The following is a 24,241-nucleotide window of genomic DNA, read 5'->3' as shown; positions in this document are numbered from 1 at the left end:
AATCAGGAAATCTTCTATTTCATATATTATTTGCTTGACTATATTGTGGATATAGCAACGTGTTTGAAGTTCAGCTCAATAGATACAGGTATTCGTCTAACAACTGGCTAATTGAACTGGTGGTTAAATAGCCCTAAGCACTGAAAAGCTTGATTGATTTCAGTCATTATTGTTTGTGAAAACTAATAATTTAGCTGAAGGATATTAAGTCCTTGCTGTGACACTTTGGGTTAAAGAGCTACCAATGATATAAAGCACTCTTTTCTTTTCTGGATCCTTGATTTGAGCCCAATCAGGGTTCCTCTATCACAAAACCCCCACAAATAAATCAAACACATTTTGGCACAGTTTGTCGTCTCTGCTTAGCAAATGTATGAGACTAAACTGACACTGATCCTTAATCACCTTTAATCCATGGAGAGAGAATGATCCTACCAGGGCAGGAGAAAGGTCATTGGCAGGATCATGGGGAGAAACTAAGTTGGCAGTTAATTTCATAAGCCTGACCTGGGAATAAATGAAGGGCTTCTATTTTCAGGGTAATCTGTGTATATAAAAGATTTGCATATAAAAAGTTAGGATATGTAAGAAGGTATTTATGTGTTAAAAGCATGATAAACATGGTATTTGTCTGTTAAAACTTTGATTTCACTTTTAAGCTCTAAGGCCGTATGGTTTATGATAATTATATAATTAACAATAGGTTTTTTCATTATTAAACTCTGGTGACCTGGTTATGATTTACAAGGGGTATCAGCAACTTGACATAGAATAGACTGTAATAAAAATGCTTTGGGATTCTACAGCTGTCGCCAAGTACGTTGGTCAGTCTCTGTAGGTCTGCAACCACATTTTCTTTTTTTTTTTTTTTTGAGAAGTGCTTTTCCTTTCCTAGTTGCTCTGTGCAAAACCCACATGAAGGAATATTTACAGAGGCCATGATACTGCAAAGATTCATGTTACATGCTTTACTTTCTGTGCTTTGGATTATCCCACTGACCTAGGCCAACTCATAATAATGTATCAGTCCAGGATATGCATAAGTACAGATTTGAAGGAATGGGATTAGACCACAAAAATTGAGGAAAAAAACCACTGAAATTGGCTTTAGACTGTTAAACCAGATAAACAAATTGAATAAGCAAAGTCTTTTCAGGAGGGGCCTGCGGTTTATGTATCCTCAGTGGATGGAAATGCCTTCTTGATTCAAATCTCTGCAAACTAGGATTTAGGATTCAGCTCCAGCCTTGGTATTGCAAACCATCCATGCCAAGTAAAGTGCTCGCAAGTCATTGTGTAGGTCTCTGAGCAGAGTTCGGAAGTGCTCACATTCATGTCCGTGAGAACTCCCTTCTCATTTCGGGGTCTGAATATCCAAGTTACCAAAGGAACCAATGTATTCGGTGTTCATCTCGTTTACACATCTCATCATAGCTGTGCTGTGGTGGGGTTCTTCAGATGCTGAATGTTTTCCTGCTTTATCACTGGCTAAGTTCCTCCTTCAGCAAGCAGGTAGAACTGGCTTGCTTTCAGCAGAAAACTATCAACTGCGCAACTTTTCATAAAGCTCATGCAAGCGCTGCATACATCTTCATTTTATGACAAGATCAGCTTACTTCAGTTGAACCATATATCAGTTAGAGATTGATGGAAGAGCCCTTAGCTCTGTTTTTGATGTATTCTTCATCGGATAGCTTGGATAGCTTTGAAGATTTTTGTTATTTGCTCACTGTAAAATGCAACATTCAAGGTAGTAGTGGGCAATTCTAAAGGGACATGACAATTTGGCTGTGTACATTTCATTATTGTTAAAGAAATATATTTTTCAAGAACTAATTAATAGTCATTATGTTTACACAATGCTTTTCACTTCAAGTATTTTTAAGACAGTCTACAAAAGCCACTTCATTGTCATAGCAGCCTGAAGCATGTTTTTAAAATGAGGAAACTCAGACATACAGATTTTGTAATTTGCATAGGGTCTCAGAGGACTTCAGTGATAGTTCAGAAAAATTCTAGGCCTCCTGACCTTTCATTCCACATTCAGTCTTATCTTTCACATGTAATGATTTTTCAGAATACTAATTTCAATCTTATTTTGTCTTTACTAAACCCCAGATATTTCTCTCTTCAACAAGTAGTGAGATATAGTGGTGAATGCCAAACAGATTGAAGCTACACATTCACCGTAACTTCAGCATGGACACCAAGGTCACAACTCCGATGCAACTTCCACACAGCCCATTATGGGAATTCTCCACGCTTGCTTTTTGAGCCAGGGTCCTGCAGACTCCTGGATGTGCTTCAGTTTGTGCAGTGACTCATTCTGCAGATTTTGGTGAGACAGCTTCATCGCTCAGGAAGTTCAGCACGTGGGCTCTCGGTTGCGTTTTATATTGTACTTGAAATCATGACAATCAAAACCAATAAACATTTTTCCAGAACTCTTGGTAATGATTCTGGGAATCTTTAGAGATTTTCAGCTAAAGCAAGCATTGGCACAGGCTGGAAGTCTTTCCAGAGACTGTAACACCAGGTAGCAAGCACTGACAAGGTGATCCCACAAGACGACCTCCCACTGCCTAGTGAAAGATTTCAGAGGCCATTCATTTTGTATGTCTCGGCTTCTGGTTGTGCCCAGTTCACAGCCTGATTTTCAGAGCTGCTGAAATGCTCATAGTAACAGTCCCTGGGAGCCTTTTGAGATCGCTTTCTAATTACACACAAAAAGAGAGTGAATTCTGAGTTATTTCCTTTGAAAAAGCAGCTCTTTATTCATTAAATAAGGAAACAAAACAAGGTTTTTTTTAAAAGGAAAGAACTAAATATTCAAAAAATGCCAAGGTTAGCAGAGTATAGCATTAGGAAATAGCAGAGAGATTTCTCCCTGAACTTGTGACTTAGCTTTTGAGAAAAATAGCTTTTCTGGAGAAGCCCAGTTTGGCATTCCACAGCAGCAAGAGAGAACATTACTGTTCCTGCTCTGTAATGGTATCTCTTTCAATATAGCTTTCCATAGACATTAAACATCTTACAATGTAATGTGGATTAGAGGGAAACAGTAGATTTAGGATGTTTTGACCTTAATAAAGATTTTTGCAGTGTATCCCATTATGTTCTTACAATGAACTTTGGGAAATATGACATACCTGAAACAACTACTAGACAAACGCATGACTGTTTGGAAAACAGGATTCAGGAAGATTTTTAAAACTGGAAAGATGTAGCTAGTAGGGTTTTGTAACAGTCTTATCTTCATTCCTGTACTATTCAGTAGTTGTGTTAGGGATGTGACCGCCAGAATACAGTGTGTGTTTGCTGAGTTTACAGATAGCACCACCCTAGAATATGCTGCAGATGTGCTAGAGAGGGATAGGATCAAAATAACCTTCACAAGCTAAGAGAAGGGGTCAGTCAGGAAGAGGAGAATGCTGTCATTCCTTAAAGAGCTAAGTTGTTCTGTACGTAAATTAAATACAAGGATGGTTAATCACTGGTTAAGCAATAGTTCTGCAGGAAAAAATCCTGGGAATATCATGGGTCACAGGCTGATTTGGGTTAACACGTCGTGTTGTAGAGTGACGGACGTGATTTTGGTACATATGAAGAGGTACGTGGGCTGAAAGAGCTACAGCTCTGCTGTTGAAGAGAGAGACACTCTCCAGCGTAAGCTGAAATACCATATCAGTAAAATTCAAGAGAGATATGAGCCACTGAACGTATCCAGAGGAAACCAAGCAAGAATGATAGCGGACCTAGAGAACAGTACCTGAAAGGAGAGATTGTTGGAAGTATAAGTTATCTGGCCTTCATAGATATTTGCCCTAAGATGAATTGCGTTAACTGTATTTACAATTAGAGGAGCTCAGGGCAACACGCTTATATGTGAATGCGGAAAATACGTATGCTTATCAGTTTCCTGTGACAGTAAGGTTCACAGTTAATTGCACACGACATTAAAAAAGAGCTTCCTTTTATTGTTTTGCATTTTAATGTATTATGCTGTAAGAGAGGGAAAAACAGTGTATCATGAAGTATCATGAACATGATGGCAACAACACATCTTTAATTGTACTTCTTTGACTGTTTTCGCCACCATTCTCAGTTTTGAGGTGTCCCACAGAGGTTGTGACTGTCAGCATACACAGTTCTTCAGGTGTGGTCATGTTATGTGATTTATATAGTGGCATTGAAGAATTCTGTATCATCCTCCTCCTATTATTTATGAAACATAATAACATGACTTTATTGGAATGTTGAGTAAATGTGCACAGTGAACAACAGTCATCTTAGGGGTCTTTGGGTTACTGAGTCCATTTCTTGCATTAATTTAGAAGCTTGTAAGGGAAAACAATATTTTGGGTTTTTTCTGCATGTATGTTGCTTACCATTTCTTCAGTTTGAATTTCACTTGCTAGCATGTTGATTTTTTTCTCTCTTCTCTTCGGGTCTCTCACATTTCTCACTGCCTGGTCATCACAAACTGACTAGCGTTGTGTCCTGTGCACACACTATCAATAAACTACTTATCCATTGACCAGATCATTAAGAAATAAGTTACCCATGATCTTAATATGAAGCTGGACTAGAATCTTAGGCCAGGATTCATCCCACCTCAGTTTAGGCACTTAATTCAACTTAAGGTCTAAAGGCCTTATCACTGAAAAGAGAGTCATCTTCAGAGGTAATTTAACCCACGCCAGAAATGATCAAATCACAAGGTCTGTTTAAAGATTATTTACAGATTTTAGTAATAATCACTACTTCTTTTGTATTTGTGATGCATCCAAACCTTATTCCTTGCTGTGATGAAAACCAGCTAATCTAATCTAATCCTAATCTTTTTTCTTTGCTTCCAGACTATTTCTTAACATGTTACAACCTTTCATTTTACAGCTGTTTAGTTTCAACCAAAATTTATTGTGTGAAATGTAACAGAGAGCTTTTAAAAGACCAATAATTTTTGTCATCTAGTTGTGTTTATTGAAATGTTCAAGAAATTATAGATCAGTAAAATGCTATTTTCCTTTGTAAAATCAGTAGCAATTAGACACTCTTTTTAACTCCCCAAACCACCGGACAGGGTGATTCCTACATAGCAGGACTGTTATCAGCTCAGCAATTCTCTATTTAAGGTTCTTCAAAGCTCTTAAATGTACCTTCTAGCCCTGATATATTCTGTATTCTCCACTGTTGCTACTCCTTAATACCTCACTACTCAAAGAGAAATCATTGTTATTGCCAGAAAAAGATTATAGAGAGCAGAAACCCCCTGAATGTTTTGAACAAGAAAGGTGCGTGCAAAAAAAAAGAAAATAATTTAGCTTCCAAACAGTGTAATTATCTTCTTTAGCTACTCCCTTAGCCTGTACAAATTCTTCTGTAGGCCTCTTGTTTCTGATATACCTAAGGAATATTTTATTGTTTATTTTTAAATCTTTTAATGTTTGTTCTTGGAAACCTACTTTTGCTCTTTGCAATTTCCTCTTACTTAACGCCTGCTGGAGTTTAAGTTCCTGTTTATTGGCTTCCCTAGGATCATGTTTCCAAAATTTGAAGGATTTCTGTTTGGTTGAAATAGACTCTTGAACCTTGCCATTCATCCGGTTTAGCTTAATCCTGCCTTCCTGGTTCCCTTTTTTGCACAGCACACAAGCCTTCAGAGACGGTTCCTATTAAAGTATTGTCCTTATTACCTTTGCTGTCTTACAGTTTTACTTTTAGGTTCTTTATGACTAATCTAAGTTTACTAAGTGTGTGAATTCTACTTCATTTCTTATTTTTTACTGCAAAAAACACATGAGCAACTCAGAAATATGAGCAGAACCCACCAGGAACAAGAGGTAGGACAAAGAAACCAGTAAGATGGAAGAAGGGGAGCAGGGGAGTATTTACTGTTCCCACTTTTGCTGTATGACTGAACTGAAGGTGGAGAGCTGCCTGCAGAATCCCAGTAGAGTGGAATGAACTGGTATGTGTCAGGTTCTGCACTGATGGCCACCTCTGTTTTCATCCCTGCCCACCATCCGCTGCTGATGCTGCAAGGTAATGGCAAAAGTTCTGACTGCAGATAGGCTATCCACCATGTCCTACTAACAAGAACCTTATTCTGGACTGGAAAGTAAAAGGCCTGGCATGCTGAAATCCTCATATAATGTGTTGGGTATGAGTGCTATTGCCATAGATACCCTGCCAAATCCAGGCCCTTGTACTTAGTGCTTTGTAAAATCTTGTAAATCCATAGTAAGCCACATCCATCACCTGAAGGACCAGCATCTAGGGTAGCAAGGGCAGGTCTCCATGTTCTGCCTTTCCTTCTGACATAGAGCAGTGCTTTTGACAGACAGATAGCTTCATTTATAGGTAGGAGTTTTGAGCATTGAAGTCGTATTTGTCACATTAGAAACAGGACTCAATCTGAAATTAATGAAATGCCTATGGAATTCCTCATTGTCTTTCATACCTCTCATTTAAGGTTTTCCTAGATGATTTTTGAAGGTGCATTCTAAGATGTGTGTCCTAAAAACAAGTGTATAATGCATCAGTGTTTGGAGCTGAATTGCGAAAAAAGACAAATGTCAGGGCATAAACTTAACAATGCTGTAGATGGACAGACTTTTGCCAGCTGTACCGCAGGATTAGATGACCGGGTTGCTAGACATAAAACTGCATGGAGGCCCCTTTGCCCAATAGAATAGGATGGGACCAGCAAATTTACTGGGTTGTCTATATGATGTCACATCTGCAACTCTCTCATCTTGTCTAGGAAAGGAAGAACTTGCACTAGCTGTGTTCAACGTTTACTTGAAAAAAGACAGAGCTCTGCAGGCATATAACTGAATTGCATCTTCTTTGGATGGCTCAAAAGTAGATACTACTTTCTATGATTTATTTTTTTTTCACTTGAGAGCACTGGCTTTATCTTTCAACATGTGATCTCTGGAGCCATCACTCATCTCTCTGGTGGCTTTCTGTTTCCTTAGAGCACTGCTGGAATTCAGCCAACTCCATGTTTTGGTCACCACCAAAGACCTATGTGATTGCCATTTCCTCCCCTATCACACATTGTGAGAATATATTACTCCTGTCTCAGAACAGTATCAAATCCAACAATCGTTAACTATTTGTGCACGAAACTTCATTGGTTCAAATTTTAAAAATTGTCAGAGTCTTGCCATTTTCTCCTGTTTTTCAGGAGAGGATTTAGTATTTCAGAATACTTTTAGTCGTTCTAGGACCGGGAAATTGAAATGCTTTAAGGTCATTTAGCCATTCAGGGTCTTCCATTGGTTTTGCAAACTGGTGAGAAAGTAGAAGAATATTGCCCTTCAATCCCACATATAGGTTATGAATGTCTCTGTGATCCAACAAGCACAGTCTTCAGATTGTGAGGACAGGAGAGGCTTGACCATCTTATTAGCACAGTAAGCTGACTGAGCAGAAAAAAAAGGTAAAAAAAGTGCTAATTCTTTGGATAGTGATATCTGCACATTTCTTCAGTACAGCACTGATGTCAGAAATGGATAGCCCCTATTAAAACTGAGTAAGTCTGAACACCCTTTGGAGGACCTCTCACTTTCTGCAGACATAATGCAACACTGATGGTCATGTAGCAACTCTTGATTCTGCAGTTGAATATATGGTGTTTATTCCAGGAGCAAAAATCATAATCTAACAGGTATGTGCTTGTTCAAAGCCAGATTTTGGACTGTGTGCTGAAATTTCTTGCCCAGCTTCTGTAGGTTCTGTTGTAACAGAAGCCAGGCTAGGTGGACACAGTGTGATCCTTCTGTGTCAAAATGCTTAAATTTATGAATATTTAGGCATCCAGGCAAACTGACCCACTTTTCAGAAGTGCTTAGTTCTTACTGCTGTCTAACATACATTGGACCTTCCAGAATTCAACACCTCATAAAATTAGACTGCTTTTAATTAGGTGTCCAAACATTAGACTCAATTATTTATGTCTCTGAGACAGTATCTCGCAGACCAACTCACAATAAATTGCACTGAGCCATTTTCAATACTTTACATTCCAGAAAGGTAAGGCTTAGACATTTGGTGTCCAATCCTGTCTGGGTAAGTACCATCAATATTATGCAGGAATGCAGTTTTCAAAGATACTTGTATTTGCCATTATTTTTATTATTTGTTATGTTGAATATTTGAATGACTTGCATATTGAAATGTCAATAATTTAATGGTCTGTTGATTAGTAATGCCTTTTAATGAATGCTTTGTATTTAAAAGCCCACTCTTGCAAACACTTCATGGGCGCGTTACCATGCTTACCTTTACCTTTCTAAAAGTATGTAGTGAAAGGTGGTCATCAAAGTTCCTTCACTAGCCAGTAGAGAGAGAGTCATCACCACAGGCTGATTCAGAAGTCTGTAAGATGATGGATAGAGTTATGTTCCAAAGGTGTCTTTCCATTAATTATGGAATTAATTAATGGGGGTTGACTCAATTTAGTCTATATGCCTTTTTCATGATTCAGTTAGTTGAGATAAATTCTGCCATTTCTGTCAGTGGGATTATTTTTGGTGGGATTGTCAAGACAATGACTGCTCTACGAGCCTTAGCTTTTTGCAGGGTTGGGCCCGTATTATTTTTTTGTAAAACACTTGCTGTGTAATTACATTATTGAATGCTTCTTTTTCTGCAGCCAACATCTTGTATATGGCAAGCCAAGAAATGATGAAGGTTGTGGAGAGAGACAGTACAACCATAAAGCAAAATTTAAAGAAGGTAACTATTTAATCCTCAGAGTTTTCATGGGAAGCCTACATGCATGAGGAAATGTTACATTCAGTTATATCTGTGCAAAACCAGAATTTCAGCAGGCTTGATTCTGTTTTTACGTTAGTGTCATTCTGTTGACTTTGGAGAAGCCATTAAAGGGGTCACTGATCATTAAAGTGTCATTGATCCACACCTTTGTAGATGTAGCATTCACCACTATCAGGTGTAGTATCCCATCTGGTATGTTTTCCTTGGTGGAGGAGAAACAGTCTATGTTCTGGCTAAGCCTAAGTTGTTGTTCCCAGTGAGGCCAGTAGTTACCTGGGTTCTGATCAGACAGGCAGATTGCCAGCCAGGACATGAGTGCAGGCTGATTGACCAAATCCGCTGACTTTGCTGCTGGACAGGTCAAGCAGAACATGTACCATCTGTGTTATGTGGTGTCAGTTAATATCATGGGATTCTGCAGGCTTGATTTTTCCAGGGCATCAAAGCAAAATAGAGAAGAGTCAGCAAAATTATTATGGGTCCACAGTTTCAGCCATTTGACTGTAGTATAAGAGGAAGATGCAGAAAATGCATTCCTCAGAGACTGGAGCTAGTGCTATACAAGTAAATGAAGTAGTTTCAGGGACCTTTCTCCTGCACTGAAATTTTTTGTCTATACGGATTTATTGTTGAAAGAGATCCTGGTACAGTTTTGGTCTGGACCGATAGCATTCTCCTAGCCAATTCCCAGGCACAGTTCAGGGGTTGGCACAGGCCAGAAACTGTTCCTAATTGAAGTTTTGATGTGGTCTCCCTGTTTTGGAGGCTGAGAGAATTTAATAGTGTGGCCATGGTCAGACAATTCCAGATGGCTTATGAGCCAGAAAACTGTCACATTTAATAAACTAATATTGGTGTAGCCTCTATGTGAGTAGATAATCAGTGTAACACATTATTCTACTGTGTCCTCTTCCTTCCCTCCATTTTTTTGTATCATCCCTGTCTTTTTGCTGGAAGAATGATTCCAGCACTTTACACTGGCAGAGATTTTCCTTGGAGAATGGAATTTTCTAGGACAGAGGTCCTAGATCTCTGTAAGATTACTTAGTGCCTTGTAAATAGATATAGTGCAAAGTTCACTTCATAAATCAGTCTTTCTTTTTTTGGCTGAAAATTGATTTATTTTTTACTTATGCCATTTGCCTTCTCTGCACTTTGAAAGGTATGTTCAGATGTTTCAGTTCTAGTTTTTTTAAAGGACTTGAAATAGCACACGTGAACAAGGAACACTACACTGCACTAGGCATGCCTGGTTTTTCGCATTTTTATTGCAGAGCATTCATTCAAAGTTCTCCTGCACTTTGGGGGGAATCTCAGGGAAGAAACTGAAGGGCTGATCTTTCAGACTGCAAATATTCTCATTGTCTTAAAGAAAACTTTCCATGGGTTGATCCAAAGCCCAATGAGTTCAAGGGAAACGGTTGATTTTACTGACTGAATGACCTCTCCAAGTGTCAGGGAGGTGCAGGGTCTGCCTGTTCCCTGAGGGAAAGGGAGCCATGAGCCGAGGGTGACCCCAGCACAGGCAGTGCCCTCACCAAGTGGGGTCCAGTCCCACAACACCCAAGCAGGGCAAGGTAACAGGCTCCATCGACTGTCCCAGACAAGGCAAAGCAATGAACCAGGCCCAGCATCTCTCCAGAGAATCCAGTCAGGAGCAAAGGAGACAGGGCCAGAGACAGGACTAGAGACAAGACTACAGCATGGGTCCAAAGTCCATCCAGGAGACATGGCCAAAGACATGGTGGAAAGCAAGCTGCAAGGCGGGATCTAGGTGACACGCTATGTACAGTGTAGGTCCAGTGTCAGTCTAGGACACAGGGACAGGGACAGGGCTGGAGACAGATACTCCTCCAATGTAGCTTGAGAGGCAGAGACTAAAGGCAAAGGACAGAGATGGAGACCCTGGACTCATGGGCAGGGAGTGTGGGTCAGGGTCCCAGGCAGGGCTGGTAAGGCCTGTTAGTGCCCTGAAACTGAGGGTGAGACTCTGCAGGTTACCATGCTAGTCAGGGTACAAAAGTGAAGAGTTTGCAGGATCAGGACTTCAGGTGCTTTTGGAAATTTTAATCACAAGCACACATGCTTGAAGTTAAGCATGAAAGCTTCGTTGGATGAGGACGATCGTGGTGACAACCAGCTGCAGCTCCAGTGACTTCAGGTGGTCTACTCAGATGCTTCACATTACAAAAATACTTATTTCTTGTACTGAATGAAGGCCCATAGCCAACAGTAAGAGTTTGCAGGTGTCCTAGTCTGCTTCATCTGTGCTTTTGTTGACTCTGTCAATCTAAGCATGGCCTTGGCAGGCAGCTTTTTTTAAACCTGTGTTAACTTTCTTTTATTGATTCTTCTATGTCCTCATACTTTTAAAGTGGCAAACATACTCAAGAAAACAAAAAGCTGAAGCGTATAAGCAGATGGCAAACTGAAGAAAAAGCAGGTCTAAAAATGAAGCTAAATGCTTCTCTTTTTTCATCTTCTAGTAATTTCTGGGAATGTAAGAATGAAGGAAAAATTTTTGAGTTGGCATTATGTTAAATTTGAAGTGTATTGACAATAAAAATGGACTTAACTTATAAAGGTTGGAAGTTTATAAAAACAGGAACTATAGTCCAAGTTGCTATAGAACTGGCAAGCTGTCACTTCAAAAAATTTATACTGTTTAGTAGTCACTGTGATCATATGCTAAAAGCCAATCTTAACACCTGACTTTGCCAGCTGCTGTGGAATAGAAAAGTTATTTCTGGACCTTACTTGCATTCTGTGATCTGAAGAAGAAAGAAGAAGAGACACTAAATTATTCCAATCTTTCCATGCCCAGGCTTTACTATAATTATTACTAGGTAGGGACCAGGAGAAATTTTATCTCCAGACCCCAGATTCTTAGTCTAACAATGCTAATTGCTCATATTTTTGAATGAATGCATTTTGTGAATCCCATTCTTGAAAGAATGGGAGCTGGGATATTGTTTGGATAATTAAGTGAGGTATTTCACTTATAATCTTCCAAAGACAGAAGTTATGCACATTAAATAGCAGTGGAACTCTATGAGGAGAATGGAGACCTGGCTTCTAACAAAACAATGTATGACAGAGCATTTAAAATATTGGCTCTAAAGCTATTCATCTGGATCAGGCAGTACATGAATGTAGGCTTCTTATTGCAATGACACAGGGAGTTGTAACGAATCACAAAATCCAAACAAATAAGGTAGGGCACACAGATGTAAGATTTGCTCAGCTTTGATGGTTAATTGTCATTAGCTGGTTGTGTCTAAGCCAGCTGAGCTATGTTCTTTCACTGTAATAACACCAACTCCCTTTCCTAACAGAAACTGGAGGCAAAGATACTACTGTACTAGAGGAAGTTTATTGTAATTCTTGCACAAAAGGAAGTGGGTGTAATTCTGTATTCTTAAAAGATGGATCAGCATTGAGCATCATGGAGCTTTTACAAATAGAATAAAAATTTTAAAAGGAAAGGGAAAATGGTTATGTTGGGCATTGACTAGCGTGCCTGTGATGAACAATGGTATTTCCATGTAGAGGCTCTCTACAGTACTTTACTTTTTAAGTCTGCATCATGTCACATTCATTGCTTTATTTTAAGACTTAGCCTTATTGACTCTTTGTAACCAAGAAGATATTGCATTAAAGGGTAAAACTAGGGCGCTTACAGAGGAAATTTTGCTTAAAAAAAGAATCATCCCTCCGATTTTTTATTTATCAAGATATGTTTTGTTCATTACTTTGTGTGTAATACACAGTAGTCCTATTTTTAAGTAAGTGTAGAATCTGCTCCAAAGCCCATCAATAGAAGAGCTCCACAGACTTCAGGAAGTCTTGAATCAGTTTGGCAGTGAACTTTCTGTAGTGGTTCATAATTTCTTAAGACCATAAATCATCTCCTCCAGCAAATGAAAATCATAGTTCTTTTGGTTAGCTTGTTAAACTAAAAAAGGTTTATATGCTCCTTGAGTTTAGTTTTGCCAGTGGTCTGGTGTAGCAGATATAGATTGATTGTATAAGGAAAAAGACAGGAAACATCTGAAGCAGAAATACAAAGATGAAAAAAATTTGTTGTCTGAGAAGAATAATTTTTAATCAAATGGGAAAAAGTATAAACTGGAGGTTCATGGACACATGAACCTATTTTCACTCAGATTGAGGAAGTCTGTATTGTGGGTGGCTTATAACCACCCATATATAGATGGTTAGGTGGGGAAGAAATTCAATTTTGAAAAAATTAAATGAATGAAGTATATGTTTACCACTTCCTGCCTATTTCAATGGTGTATTTAGAATTTAAAGTAATACAAGTTTGTATCACACCAATAATACCACAGAAAATGTGTTCTCCAAGAGTATCAACTAAACAGTGATATGGAGAGATTTCAAGTAAAAACTGCAAAAATTAAGTATTTCCTTTCCATAGAAAAGTGCTAGGTTTTTCTTTTGAAAAATTGTCTTTGCTGAAAACTTTTAAACTGAGCAACCGAGAACTATTTTGACCCCTGAAGCAGCTGTTTTGATGTTGCCCAGTGTTTTTGCTTTGAGTCTCTGTAGACGTCCACAGGGGTTTAGTAATTATTCCCAATGAGAAGAGCATGATCTGAAGATAAGCGGTTAAAAGAATAGGACAAATACTTTGCCTGCCCACAGCCTGAGTGAGTTGCTTGCCTACATTTGTGAAAAACCTTCCAAACACTCTTACTGAATAGGTGCAAAGTGCTCTCTTGAGCCAGGAACACCTCTTTTTTGGCTGGTCTCACATCCTTTTTGGCCTGGGCTCCCTGGAGGTGCAGAGTTGAAGTTAGGGAAGTTGCACATGTGCTTGGGGATTTTGGTGCCTGTGTCATTTAACCACAAAAACAACTTTCTCTTTGAAGCACCCGCAGTGCCTAATCAGGGATCAGCAGTTTCTCTCCTCGGTGGAAAAGGATCCCAGTGAGCATTCAAAAAGTTCAACGGACCACAATATACTTATCTGTGATATTTCACTTTTTCTATAACTGAGCTTCTGTTACAGTTATTCATCCTGTGTGGTATTCTAGTAAAGAAGCGATGACATGAACTTCCAGGATTTTTGGGATGGGTATAAGGTGTGTGCTACACACAGTGAGCAAAGACAGCAATATTTCCCCAGCCTTCTGAAGAATACTTAAGAAGTTACCGTCCAACCCTTACTACCCCTTAATCACTTACCTTCCCTCCATCTGCCACAGAGCTCATTGCACGGCAGTGAACAAAACTGCAATTTATGTCCAGATGCTGATCCTGCTGTTGCAAGAAAGATCTGACTGATTCACCTTAGATAAAGTCCCACTGAATGTAGACAGTGTCAGGCTGATATTCAGAGGGAAATACTGTTTGCAGTAAATACGGTTGGAAGAATCTGGCCCAGTAATAGTGTTGCTTAAATAGTGGTTTCAGGTCTGTTTGTTTTTATTTTGGTATTTATACAGACTTGACTTCTGAAATATTCATGTTCCTGACACTTCTAAATATATACCTTCAAATGCTTTTAAGTCTTTAAAAGCAACATAGATAGTATAAATAAGTTAATCACCCTGGTTTGTTGGTGCATCCTTTTTAAAAGCACGTTTTTGCTTTGCATTGAATTTGACCCGTTGTTATCTGTGAGAAAGTGGAAATAGAAGTGGCCTCGCTTGATCTCTTGGGTCTACATGCAGAGCTGCTGGTAGCATTGCTAACAAACTGGAGCAAAGTTAGGAGAAGCCCTTTCCCCTTCCTCGATTTACCAGATTTCCAGTTAACACTGACAAAGGCATGAAAACAGGGAGCCTGCTCCCTGCCCGTTTGGTAGAACACCGTGCCTGACACCAGGGAAAGGGGTAACACATCTTGAATCATGTGCAAAGTAGCCACTCCGCCTGGCTGTGTCTCAGGTTTTGCATCTTAATTTCTCTGAACTTAAAATGTTTCTTCACTCCCTTTCCAGACAGCGAAGTTGGTTTTGTTTATTATTTTTGTTGGTTTAACAAAACTGGCCACGTTCCTTATATTAAATAAAATCACCACAAGTACTTGAACTACCCATTACACCTTTACTACAACCCCTACAGGTTCGTATTTAAAAATAGCATTGTGTACCCCAGATTGTCAACTGCCTCCTCTCAGAACAGTCCGGCAGAAAAAGTTTGGCTTCACACTGCCCTTGCAAAGTTGAGAAATCCCAGTTCTGGCAAAACAAGCTGAGAAGCAAGTTCCAAAGATCTTGCCATGAAACTGGCTGATCTCAACCACAGCAGGATCACGAGGGGAGAGAGATGGTGTCTTGGAGAATCAGATCCCAAAGCATTTAGGGCTTCCTAGGGCAACACCACCTCTTTGAATTCTTCCCAGAAAGTGATTAGTAAAGCCAAAGTGCAACTGAAGCAAGTCCAAAAAAAAAAGTATGTTCCAAACCAGCCTGTTCCCATGTTGTTTATACTATTCTTTTGGCAGGATAAGGTGGAGATGCTTTCATAATTCCAGAGATGCTAAGTCATTTTCTATAAACCTTGATTGAAACTAAAATTAATTCTGGGCTAATGCCTTTTAAACTAGTTTTCATCCAAAAGCAAATGAAACTATTCACTGCTTACTGTTGAGAGATGTCACCCAGAGAGAAACTGCTGTCTCATCCAGTGAATGTGTGTGGGAGTAATACTGATAAAAAGTTAATGTCTCAGAGACAAGGATTTCAGCAAGGACACTGGTACAGTCTTGCTTGCCATTGCACATGTGCTGCTAGTTTATATCCACAGAGATCAGTCCTTCGCTCTTTGCCATCAGCTGGAGTGGTGCCTGCTGATGTAATAAGATCCTAAAGTTGTTATAACATGTACCAAATTCCAGAGAGATAGAGGAAACTCAATTAATATTTTTTAACTTTTTGGATTTGTTTTTCCGTGTTGACCTATGACAGCCACAGAAGAAGCATAAAAGAAATATCTCTGTAATTTATACTTCTGTGAACTGTCATACATACTAAAACAAGTGCCAATGGAGCCAACTGCAGGAAATCTTTATTATTTTCTTAGAAACTCTTTAAAATGTAAACATCCTGTTGATATGAATCTCAGATTCTTCTGATGTTTACTTAGCAGCTGCCATCGTTGTGCAGTGTCTGAGTACACATACCATATTACAGGGTACTAGGCTGACAGAGCCCTATTCTGCCTTGTGCTTTATTTTACAGAAGCTAAGGCTGAAAATACTTCTGAGCACTGGTAATGCTTAATGGTAAAACAGCTTACGAGGACGTTGCTGTTATTTTAGAACTATTTGAAACTTAGAAATTGCTTGACTATTTCAAACACAGTATTGAAATGGCCGGCTAAGATAACACACATCCCCTTTACTCTGCCCTCATCGTCAGATCCTGACAAAGGACAAATTTTAGTCACTTATAACAAGCAGGGTATTGCATCAGGAATCATATAAAGTCTTTGTCATGTCCAGCGGTAGCTGCCATTTCCCTTCTGAGTCGGGAATACCTGGAAGTCTCAGCATTCAATATTGCAAAAGAATAAAAAATAATCCTCTCGCCCTCATGGCTGAAAAGTTTAAAAATGCCAATATTGAAAAGTTTAAGCCCAGAAGAAAAATAGAAAGAACTTTCTATTTATTGTTTTGTAAATCTGTTTATTTTTAAGCTAGTCTCATTATTTTGGGGGCTTGAATCACCATTTTTGAATGCTTAGGTTGGCAGCAGTTTTCCATTGCTGGTACAGTGGTTGTGCTGACTCAGGATGTCTTTACAGCCACGCACAGTCCACAGGAAAATATGTACTTTACAGACCCATGCAAACCATATAGGGTACGCCGGTATTTCCTACCATTAATGAAGATCCCGTGTGCCTCTGGTTACGCACGGTTTGTTAATTATTCCTGCCTGCATGCTGCAATAGCAAAGCTCCTGATGTTAAAATGAAGATTGGATTCTGGAAACTTTTGTTTAAATATGTCTAAAATGAATCTGTCTTAATATATTAGGAAAACAGGTAACATCCTAACATCCGTATATTTTGTGGCTCCGCGTGGCAGAGGCAAAGAGCACAGACATTTTGTCATTCAAAGGGAGACCCTCAACACCACAAATGAGAGTCAAGTATCTGTCAGGTTTCATAGGCCTTGTACCACCATCTGGATCACTGAAAATCTACACCTTAATTGCAATCCTGCTTTTAGATTTTATTGCATAATCCATTAATAGGGAAGTATTTTGAAAACAATTTGAATTCTGTTGGCAGTTTCTAATTAAGAAACAGGGATGTTAAAGTTTTAGATTTGCAGGCATATGCACATAGACACACAGAATGCACACACCAACATCTGCACACGAAATAAGCAGACAAAATAACTATAGCATCAAATAAAGTTCCCCAAGTCTTCATGTTATAAAACTGTTCTTAGTTAGTTGGTTATAATGTACCCAAACTTTAATTACATATATGACACAAGTGTCTATCCTACCTTGACTATTTTTTTATTTCAGTCCGAAGGGTTCTACAATGTCTACAAATAAGGCTCAGAGGAAAATGCATGTTTTCTTATGATAAAAATTCTTGGCTTGGAGAAGGAAGCTATTCATTCAAGTGCAGAGGAGATATGTGCTGAGCTAATACAGAGGGAACTAGTGAGTGAGGGGTAAACAGAGAGGAGGAGGAGGAGGCAGGAAGAACCAAAGGGTCCGTTTGTTTGGCCAGAAGGTAGGCTTCTGGTGCTATGTGAGGTGATGGATTTGAGCTACTCAAGCAAGACTGGCATATGAGACACACGAGCTGCCTGTAGCAGCACTGGAGACCAAACAGTATATGCTAGCACATCAGTCTTAAGTTGCATGAGATCATTTAGGTTGGAGAAGACCCTTAAGATCATTGAGTCCAACCGTTAACCTAGCACTACCAGATATTTATGTATGGGCACCTGAATCATGCTTTATGAGTTTACTTGTAGGAACCTACAGGTTCAGTAGGAGGAATTAGAAGTCTAGATGACCCTATTAGAGTCAACAGAAATCTATTTAAGAAATCAGGGTGGAATTTGGCCCTCAAACATGGACGTCTGGTTTAATTTTGGGCACTGTGGAATATCCCCATCTGGCCTCCATCTGTTTTGCCAGAAAGTTGTGGGTCTCCTGTAAAATCTGTCATACCTGCCAGTCTCATGCAGATGCCTCAGATATCTAGAGCATCTCAAATGGCAGTAGGTGTCTACACTTAGGCGACTGAGTTCTTAGTGGTGCCTCAAGTGCAGCTTCACCCACCTTACAGTAGGCACCAGCTGTTTCAGCTGAATAGCTTTCTAAGCACCAGTGGCTTTATTTAGTATATCTTTCCTGACTGTGTGGTGGGAATTTGGATGCCTGGTACACATGTGAAAACCACAATACAGGTACCTGTATTTAGATGTTTTTATGCTGAACTGAACCCAACCCTGACACTAGGAGCAACTGATAGTTTGAGAGATATCTGAGGAGTAGGGCTGGGAATAGAGGTTCTAGACTGACAAAAAAGTGGAGAATTTCTGGGGGAAGAAGCAACTTGGGTTGGAACTGAGACTCAGAATGGGATGCAGAAAACAGAAGACTAAAATTCGGATTTGGCAGGGCAAGAATGTGGGACTAGAGTAAGAAGCAGAAATAGTGGAAACTGGAAATGACTAGGTAAGAATAGAGCTGAAACAATGAGCCAAAGGCATGTAGAGCAGTCCTGAGACCAGAAAGGGACAAGACAAGAGAAGTCATACTTGGAAAGACTGGACAAAGGACTGGACAGCAAGGCCAGTAGTTGGTAAATATTCTGCCCTTTTCTGCTTGGAATGGAACCTAAATTTCCAAACTCTTACTGTTTCTGTTCCTAGCAGGCGCCTTTGGCTATGTTTGCCTTAAAAACAGGAGCAGCAAAACAGAAGACAATTTGTAGAAATAACTAGCAAGTGGTGAGGACCTGGTGTTCCCAATGTCGACATCTCAGAGGGTTATTACTTTAGCCAACAGTTGTATGGCCCCATGGACTGAAAGTCCATTAGTGACTGGAGCTCACTAAGTGTGGTCCTGAAGAGCATCTTTGCCTTAGTTTCAGTTGAAAGGAGTTCATACACTCCAAGACTACTCCATGATGTTAACCAGAGCATAGTAAATCTGAACAAACATGACATTTGCTTCAAAAACACACAATAGATCCAAACTAAATCACTAATTTCTGTGCTGGACACCCCCAGTGTGACACCCAGCATGAAGGTGTCCCATGTTCCTCTGGCCAGAAGCTGACAGTGCTACTTCTTTCAATTGAACCATTACCTTAACGGACAGGGGCCTAAAGCAGCAGATCTAGAGGCGCTAACACTGTTGCCAATACATGTAGGTGCCACGTGTAAAACACCTGGGTTTTGGTTTACCTCCTTGAAGTCTAGCAGACTGTATACACAAACTCTGCTGAAACCAGTTGATATTGCATTACCAGGCATTTCAAAGTTAGGGAGCACCCATCTTGATTCAGACACCTTTCATGTATGCATTAAGAGGTGGTCTTTCATTAAAACATCACTTTTTCCTCTTTCATTAACCAGAAGAGCTGTGTAATGAAGGAGACAGCAGGATGCAGAACTCCTACCTCATTTGTAGCAAAAGCGGTAAAATGTCTGTTGAAAGAAACAGGGAACTGTATGAAGTAAAAATGGATAGCTTCATGGCAAAGGCACCTAAACTTCACATCCAAGAATGGACTGTTGGTGAAGTCATTAATATTTGTCATATATGGTCACAGTTTGTCCTCACTTTTCTGAGTATCTCATTTAAGACCTTGAAATCTGTTTTACAGACAGATAGACAGTGTTTTGGAGCACCTGCAAATGAAGTCCAGGAGTGCTATCCTTTGAGCATAGCCAATACTGTGGAACGCTGCACACACTGGAAAACCAGCTCTAGGTGTTTCAGACTACACTACGTACTTTCAAATTAATGTATGTGGTTTGACATTAATTTGTGTGCTCCCCATCTGCAAAATGAAGATAAAAATGGCCACTAAGGTGTTGCAAAACTAAATTAATAAATGTGAGCATGCAAATCCTGTAGTGGTGCATGTGAGAGGAATGCACATAAGAAAATTAATTCTGTCTGTAAACCATGAAATATGCAGTAAATAAATCCTCAGACCACACACAGATTTTAAAATGAAAAATACTATCAAATAGCAGCTCATCAGCTGAACGTCATCCTGTCAGTGGATTGAATGAGTCAAGGATCCTTTGGATCAGGCAATGAAAGATTAAACTGTAATGCAAATATACCAGAGGCAAGCTAAGAATGCACATAAATCTTTTGTTTAGGCATTTCCAAATCTGTGAGTTCTCAAGTTTACAACCCTACCTGGAGAACAGCCCATTTCACAGTTCATGCAGACTAAGCCAAGTATTTTATCCACCTTTGTAAGTGTAAATGACTTTTCATCTTTTTCTAAATGATCATGTCATGAGACTCTACAACTAGCCTATCAAAATACATAATAATTTCAAGGACTAATCCATTAAACTGGAGTTGCTCCATTTCTTTTTTTCTCAGTTTCATAATCTTTATTTTTGTATCTGTTGGTAACGGAGCCCAGGGTTAAACATAATTCGGTCAGATGTTTGGCTTTCAAAAGGCCTGAGTGCAGCTGGCCATTTTATGTTGGCTTTTTTGAAGAATTTTTGCTAGTGTGATGTCCTGTGATTTATGAATCGAAGGCAAGATCAAAAGAAATTTTCTCCTAAAGCAAACGACATACCTTGTTTCCGGCAATTAGTGAGTGACAAAGGAAACCGATAATGTTTGTTAACGTGAGATGGTTTATGTTCCGTGTTTTACATATACATAGAAGTATAACTTGGGTTGGTGTCTGTGCAACTGAGATATTCTATTTTGGATATAGCCAATAGTCAGTAATGTCCAAGATTTGGGTAAGCTTCAACAACAGAAAAGCGAGTGAGACAAAAGCTTGTAACATTTTGTGAAATGCAGTCTGGGCTCTTAGCCCACCTCTGCCCCAGTGGGTGCATTTATTTATATTCCACATGGCTACAAAAATGATGGAAATGAAGATTTTTGTGATGAAAGTAAAACTTCTTGTCTCCTAATTTATGTTAGCATTGCTCAATTATTCACTGAAGTACAGAAATGAAATACGAAACAAATGAAAGTAATGGAATTGGGCCAAGCTGTGTGTGTGATATGTTGAGCAATCAACATCCTTCTGGTACCTGCATTCAAACATTTTAGTATAGAGAGTCCTCATCATTAATCTTGTTCCTGTATAGTTTTAAATCCATAGGTTTTTACTCTCTCCCAGACAACCACTCTCCCTTCAAATACTTTATAGAAATTGAAAAACATAGCTATAAGCATGCAAAGTTAAGATGAAAATGGGGGGAAATGATGACTTGGGAAAGAGTGACATTCAGTGTTTCTAACAGAGAAAAAAGACACTTCATCGAATATGATATTTGCCTGGAATTTATGACTTTTGTGTTTAGGTGGGCCCTGTAGCACCTGCTTCATGTATGTCATTGAACAAGGTTATTAGGGCAAGATCAAAACAAAATGGACTTTGGTAGAATTTTAGTTCCACATTACAACCCAAAAGAAAATTGCTCATTGATCTGCGGGAGGTGCCTGTGCTCTACACGGGCAGCACTTCACAAAGATAAGCTAGAGAGTTGGGGTTTTCCAGCCTGGAGAAGAGAAGGCTTCGGGGAGACCTTATTGTGGCCTTTCAAACCTTAAAGAGGGCTTATAAGGAAGATGGAGAGAGACTTTTTACCAGGGCCTCTTGCAATAGGACAAGGGGTAATGGTTTTAAACTAAAAGAGGGTAGATTTAGACTGGATATAAGGAAGACATTTTTTACGATGGGGGTGGTGAAACACTGCAACAGATTGCCCAGAGAGGTGGTAGATGCCCCATCCCTGGAAACATTCGAGGTCAGGTTGGATAGGACTCTGAGCAACGTGATCTAGTTGAAGGTGTCCCTGCCAGTTGCGGGGGGGTTGGACTAGATGACCTTTAAAGGTCCCTTCCAACTATTCTATGATTCTAAGATTCTACGATTATAAAATTCTCCAAGCAAAAAAAGTTTTGCTTCAGAGAATGACCATAATTGCTGTTATTCTAACATGGCTGAGTGAATCATCTCTAGTTTACATCTAACACTGAGGTTAAGAAAAATAGGTGCTCCTCCACCTCAGGCCCCAACCAGGCAGCTGGTTTGAGATCACACCTAGCAGATGCCTATAAGACTGAGCTACTCACAAATGTGATGTGACCTCCTACTTTCTCTTCATTTATATCCAGAAGAAAGCCACAATGGTTAGCGCTTTCAGCTGGGACATAGCATCAAGTTTACTGGTCATTTTGCCATTTGATTAAAGAGCTGGAACACTAACATAGAAAACAGCTAATAGCTAGGGAAAACACAGCAGCTTGCCTGGTTAGGGGTGGACTCCATGGACAACTAGATGTTTTGATCCATAATAACAAATTTCTTAAGACAGACAGACTTTCATCAGTAGATGTCTGTTTTCAGAGTTAAGCCTGTATTGTGTTGCACAGTTTTGGATTAGGAAACTGAGTCACAAAGCATTTAATTGACTTCATCGTAATTGCAGACTTGGAAACAACCAAGAACTACCAATTTGCTATTCCTCAAAGTATATCTTGGGTCATGAAGCATCACTTATTTCCAAATAATTCAGTGCTCTTTGTTTGCATATTGGTTGCTTCATCAGCAACTTTTCAAATTAATGATTTGATATGCTTTGATTTCTAGCTGATTTTTTACTATGGAACTGGAGACAGCTGGTGTCCACAGCAGTACTACGATGAGATCAAAATGGATTTTCCAGATGGGGACATTCGACTTTGTGAGAAAGGGCTCCGCCACGCCTTTGTGCTAGATGCCAGCAAGGAGATGGCTGCAATGATTACAGACTGGTTACAGGATGATCTGACCAAATTATAAACACGGATTCAGTGATCAACAAGAAAATGATGTAATTATTTTGTGAACGTGTAATTTTTTGTGAGAGAGTCTGTCCTATTTTTTCTGTTTATTATAGATTATAGCTTGTTTTCTATTGAGATGTTTTAGAGAAAGTTAAAGAGAGACTGGCTGGTCCAAAGTATAGTTTTATTGATTCAGTGGTGATGTACCTTCATCCTGCGTCTTCAGGACTCTGCAGGACTTGGCAAACGGTGGGATATTTGTTGTCTGCCAGCACTCTAGACAACACTGATACTAGATGCACTGGCTACAAGTGTACCTGAGTTACTACCACCTCACTCACCTGCTGGAGAACTGTCAGGGATGGGTTTGGGGCAGCCCAGCTGGCCTGCTTTACAAAGAAATACCAGGCTACTCCGTATGGATAAAAATCCCCCTGTGGATGGATCCCGGCAATGGATCCTGGTATGCTGTGAAAGACCTGGCCCTCTCCACATGTCTCGTCTGTCCATGTAACCGTGGTGCATGACAGCTAGAACAGCCCAAGGCCCCAGGACAACCCTAACGTTGTCTCCTCCAGGTCAGATGGGGTTGATGGTCAGTCAGAGGTCGGGCTGAGTTCAGGATGAATACAAGGGAGATGTGTAGATGAGGTGTCCAGTTTCTCCAAGTCTCAAGGGGTTTAGGGTGCTGCCAGGACTCCACAGGTTATTAAAAACACCATAAGGTAACTGTGGCTGCTCAGCGAAGGAATACATATGGAGCTCTTGTCTGGAACATGGCCAAGTGTTTCATTTTTTGATTGACTGTAGAGAAGGTAAGGGACGCTGGTCAAAAGTGCCAAAATTAAAAGGTTAAAATGGATTGCAGAATCCATATATAACTGCTCATAGGTGGCCTAGCTCTCCTCATGAAGTCCATGAGAACAGTGCTTGCTCAGCAACTTTGAAGAGTTAAACCAGTTTTGATGCATGCCTAAATTTCAGTTCTTTGCTCTAAGGACTGAAGTATGAAATTTTCTGCCAAGCCACAAATTAGTTAAGTCCACCATGAGAAAATGGCTAGTGCTCTGCAACGGTTGCACCCATGAAACGGCATGAATTGTTATATTGAGAACCAGATCCTTGCTAGAGCACATTGCTGACAAGTGCACTGTTCCTCACATTTGTTCATCCCTCTCCTTTACAGATAAAAAAAAACCTAGAAAAAAACATCCTACCAGTTGTGATAACAGAAGTTACAGGCAATAGCTAGAAATGAAAATACTATGAGTAAGGGGAACAGAGCCAAGTGTAATCAGGAGAAGCTTTCTAGCCATGAACCTGTGAAACAGTCTCCCTGTGGAGTTCATAGAGACATTTATAAATAAACAAAACACCACAGAATATAGTCAGGGGAAGTCCTGCCCTTGCAAACAGATGAATTTAGATGATGCATTGGCTAACTTACATGATTTATTAACA

General features: G+C 39.6%; 1 protein-coding gene across 1 annotated transcript in view; it reads left to right on the top strand.

Annotated features, from left to right (window-relative positions):
• LDAH (lipid droplet associated hydrolase) overlaps nt 1-23,599 on the top strand; it is a gene marked incomplete at its 5' end in the record, with an annotated part of 122,002 nt that extends 98,403 nt beyond the window's left edge. Inside the window, 2 exons of the mRNA XM_082305435.1 lie at nt 8,666-8,748; nt 22,605-23,599. Coding sequence (XP_082161561.1) covers nt 8,666-8,748; nt 22,605-22,796 — 275 coding nt within the window. The 3' untranslated portion in view covers nt 22,797-23,599. The remainder of the gene's footprint in view (nt 1-8,665; nt 8,749-22,604) is intronic.
• Between the last annotated feature and the right edge of the window lie 642 nt (nt 23,600-24,241).

The sequence above is a fragment of the Platalea leucorodia genome (assembly GCF_965183815.1).
Source record: "Platalea leucorodia genome assembly, chromosome: 3".
In the NCBI taxonomy this organism is placed as follows: Eukaryota; Metazoa; Chordata; class Aves; order Pelecaniformes; family Threskiornithidae; genus Platalea; species Platalea leucorodia.
The sequence above is the reverse complement of the archived record's forward strand: the minus strand, read 5'-3'. Positions and strand labels throughout refer to the sequence as shown.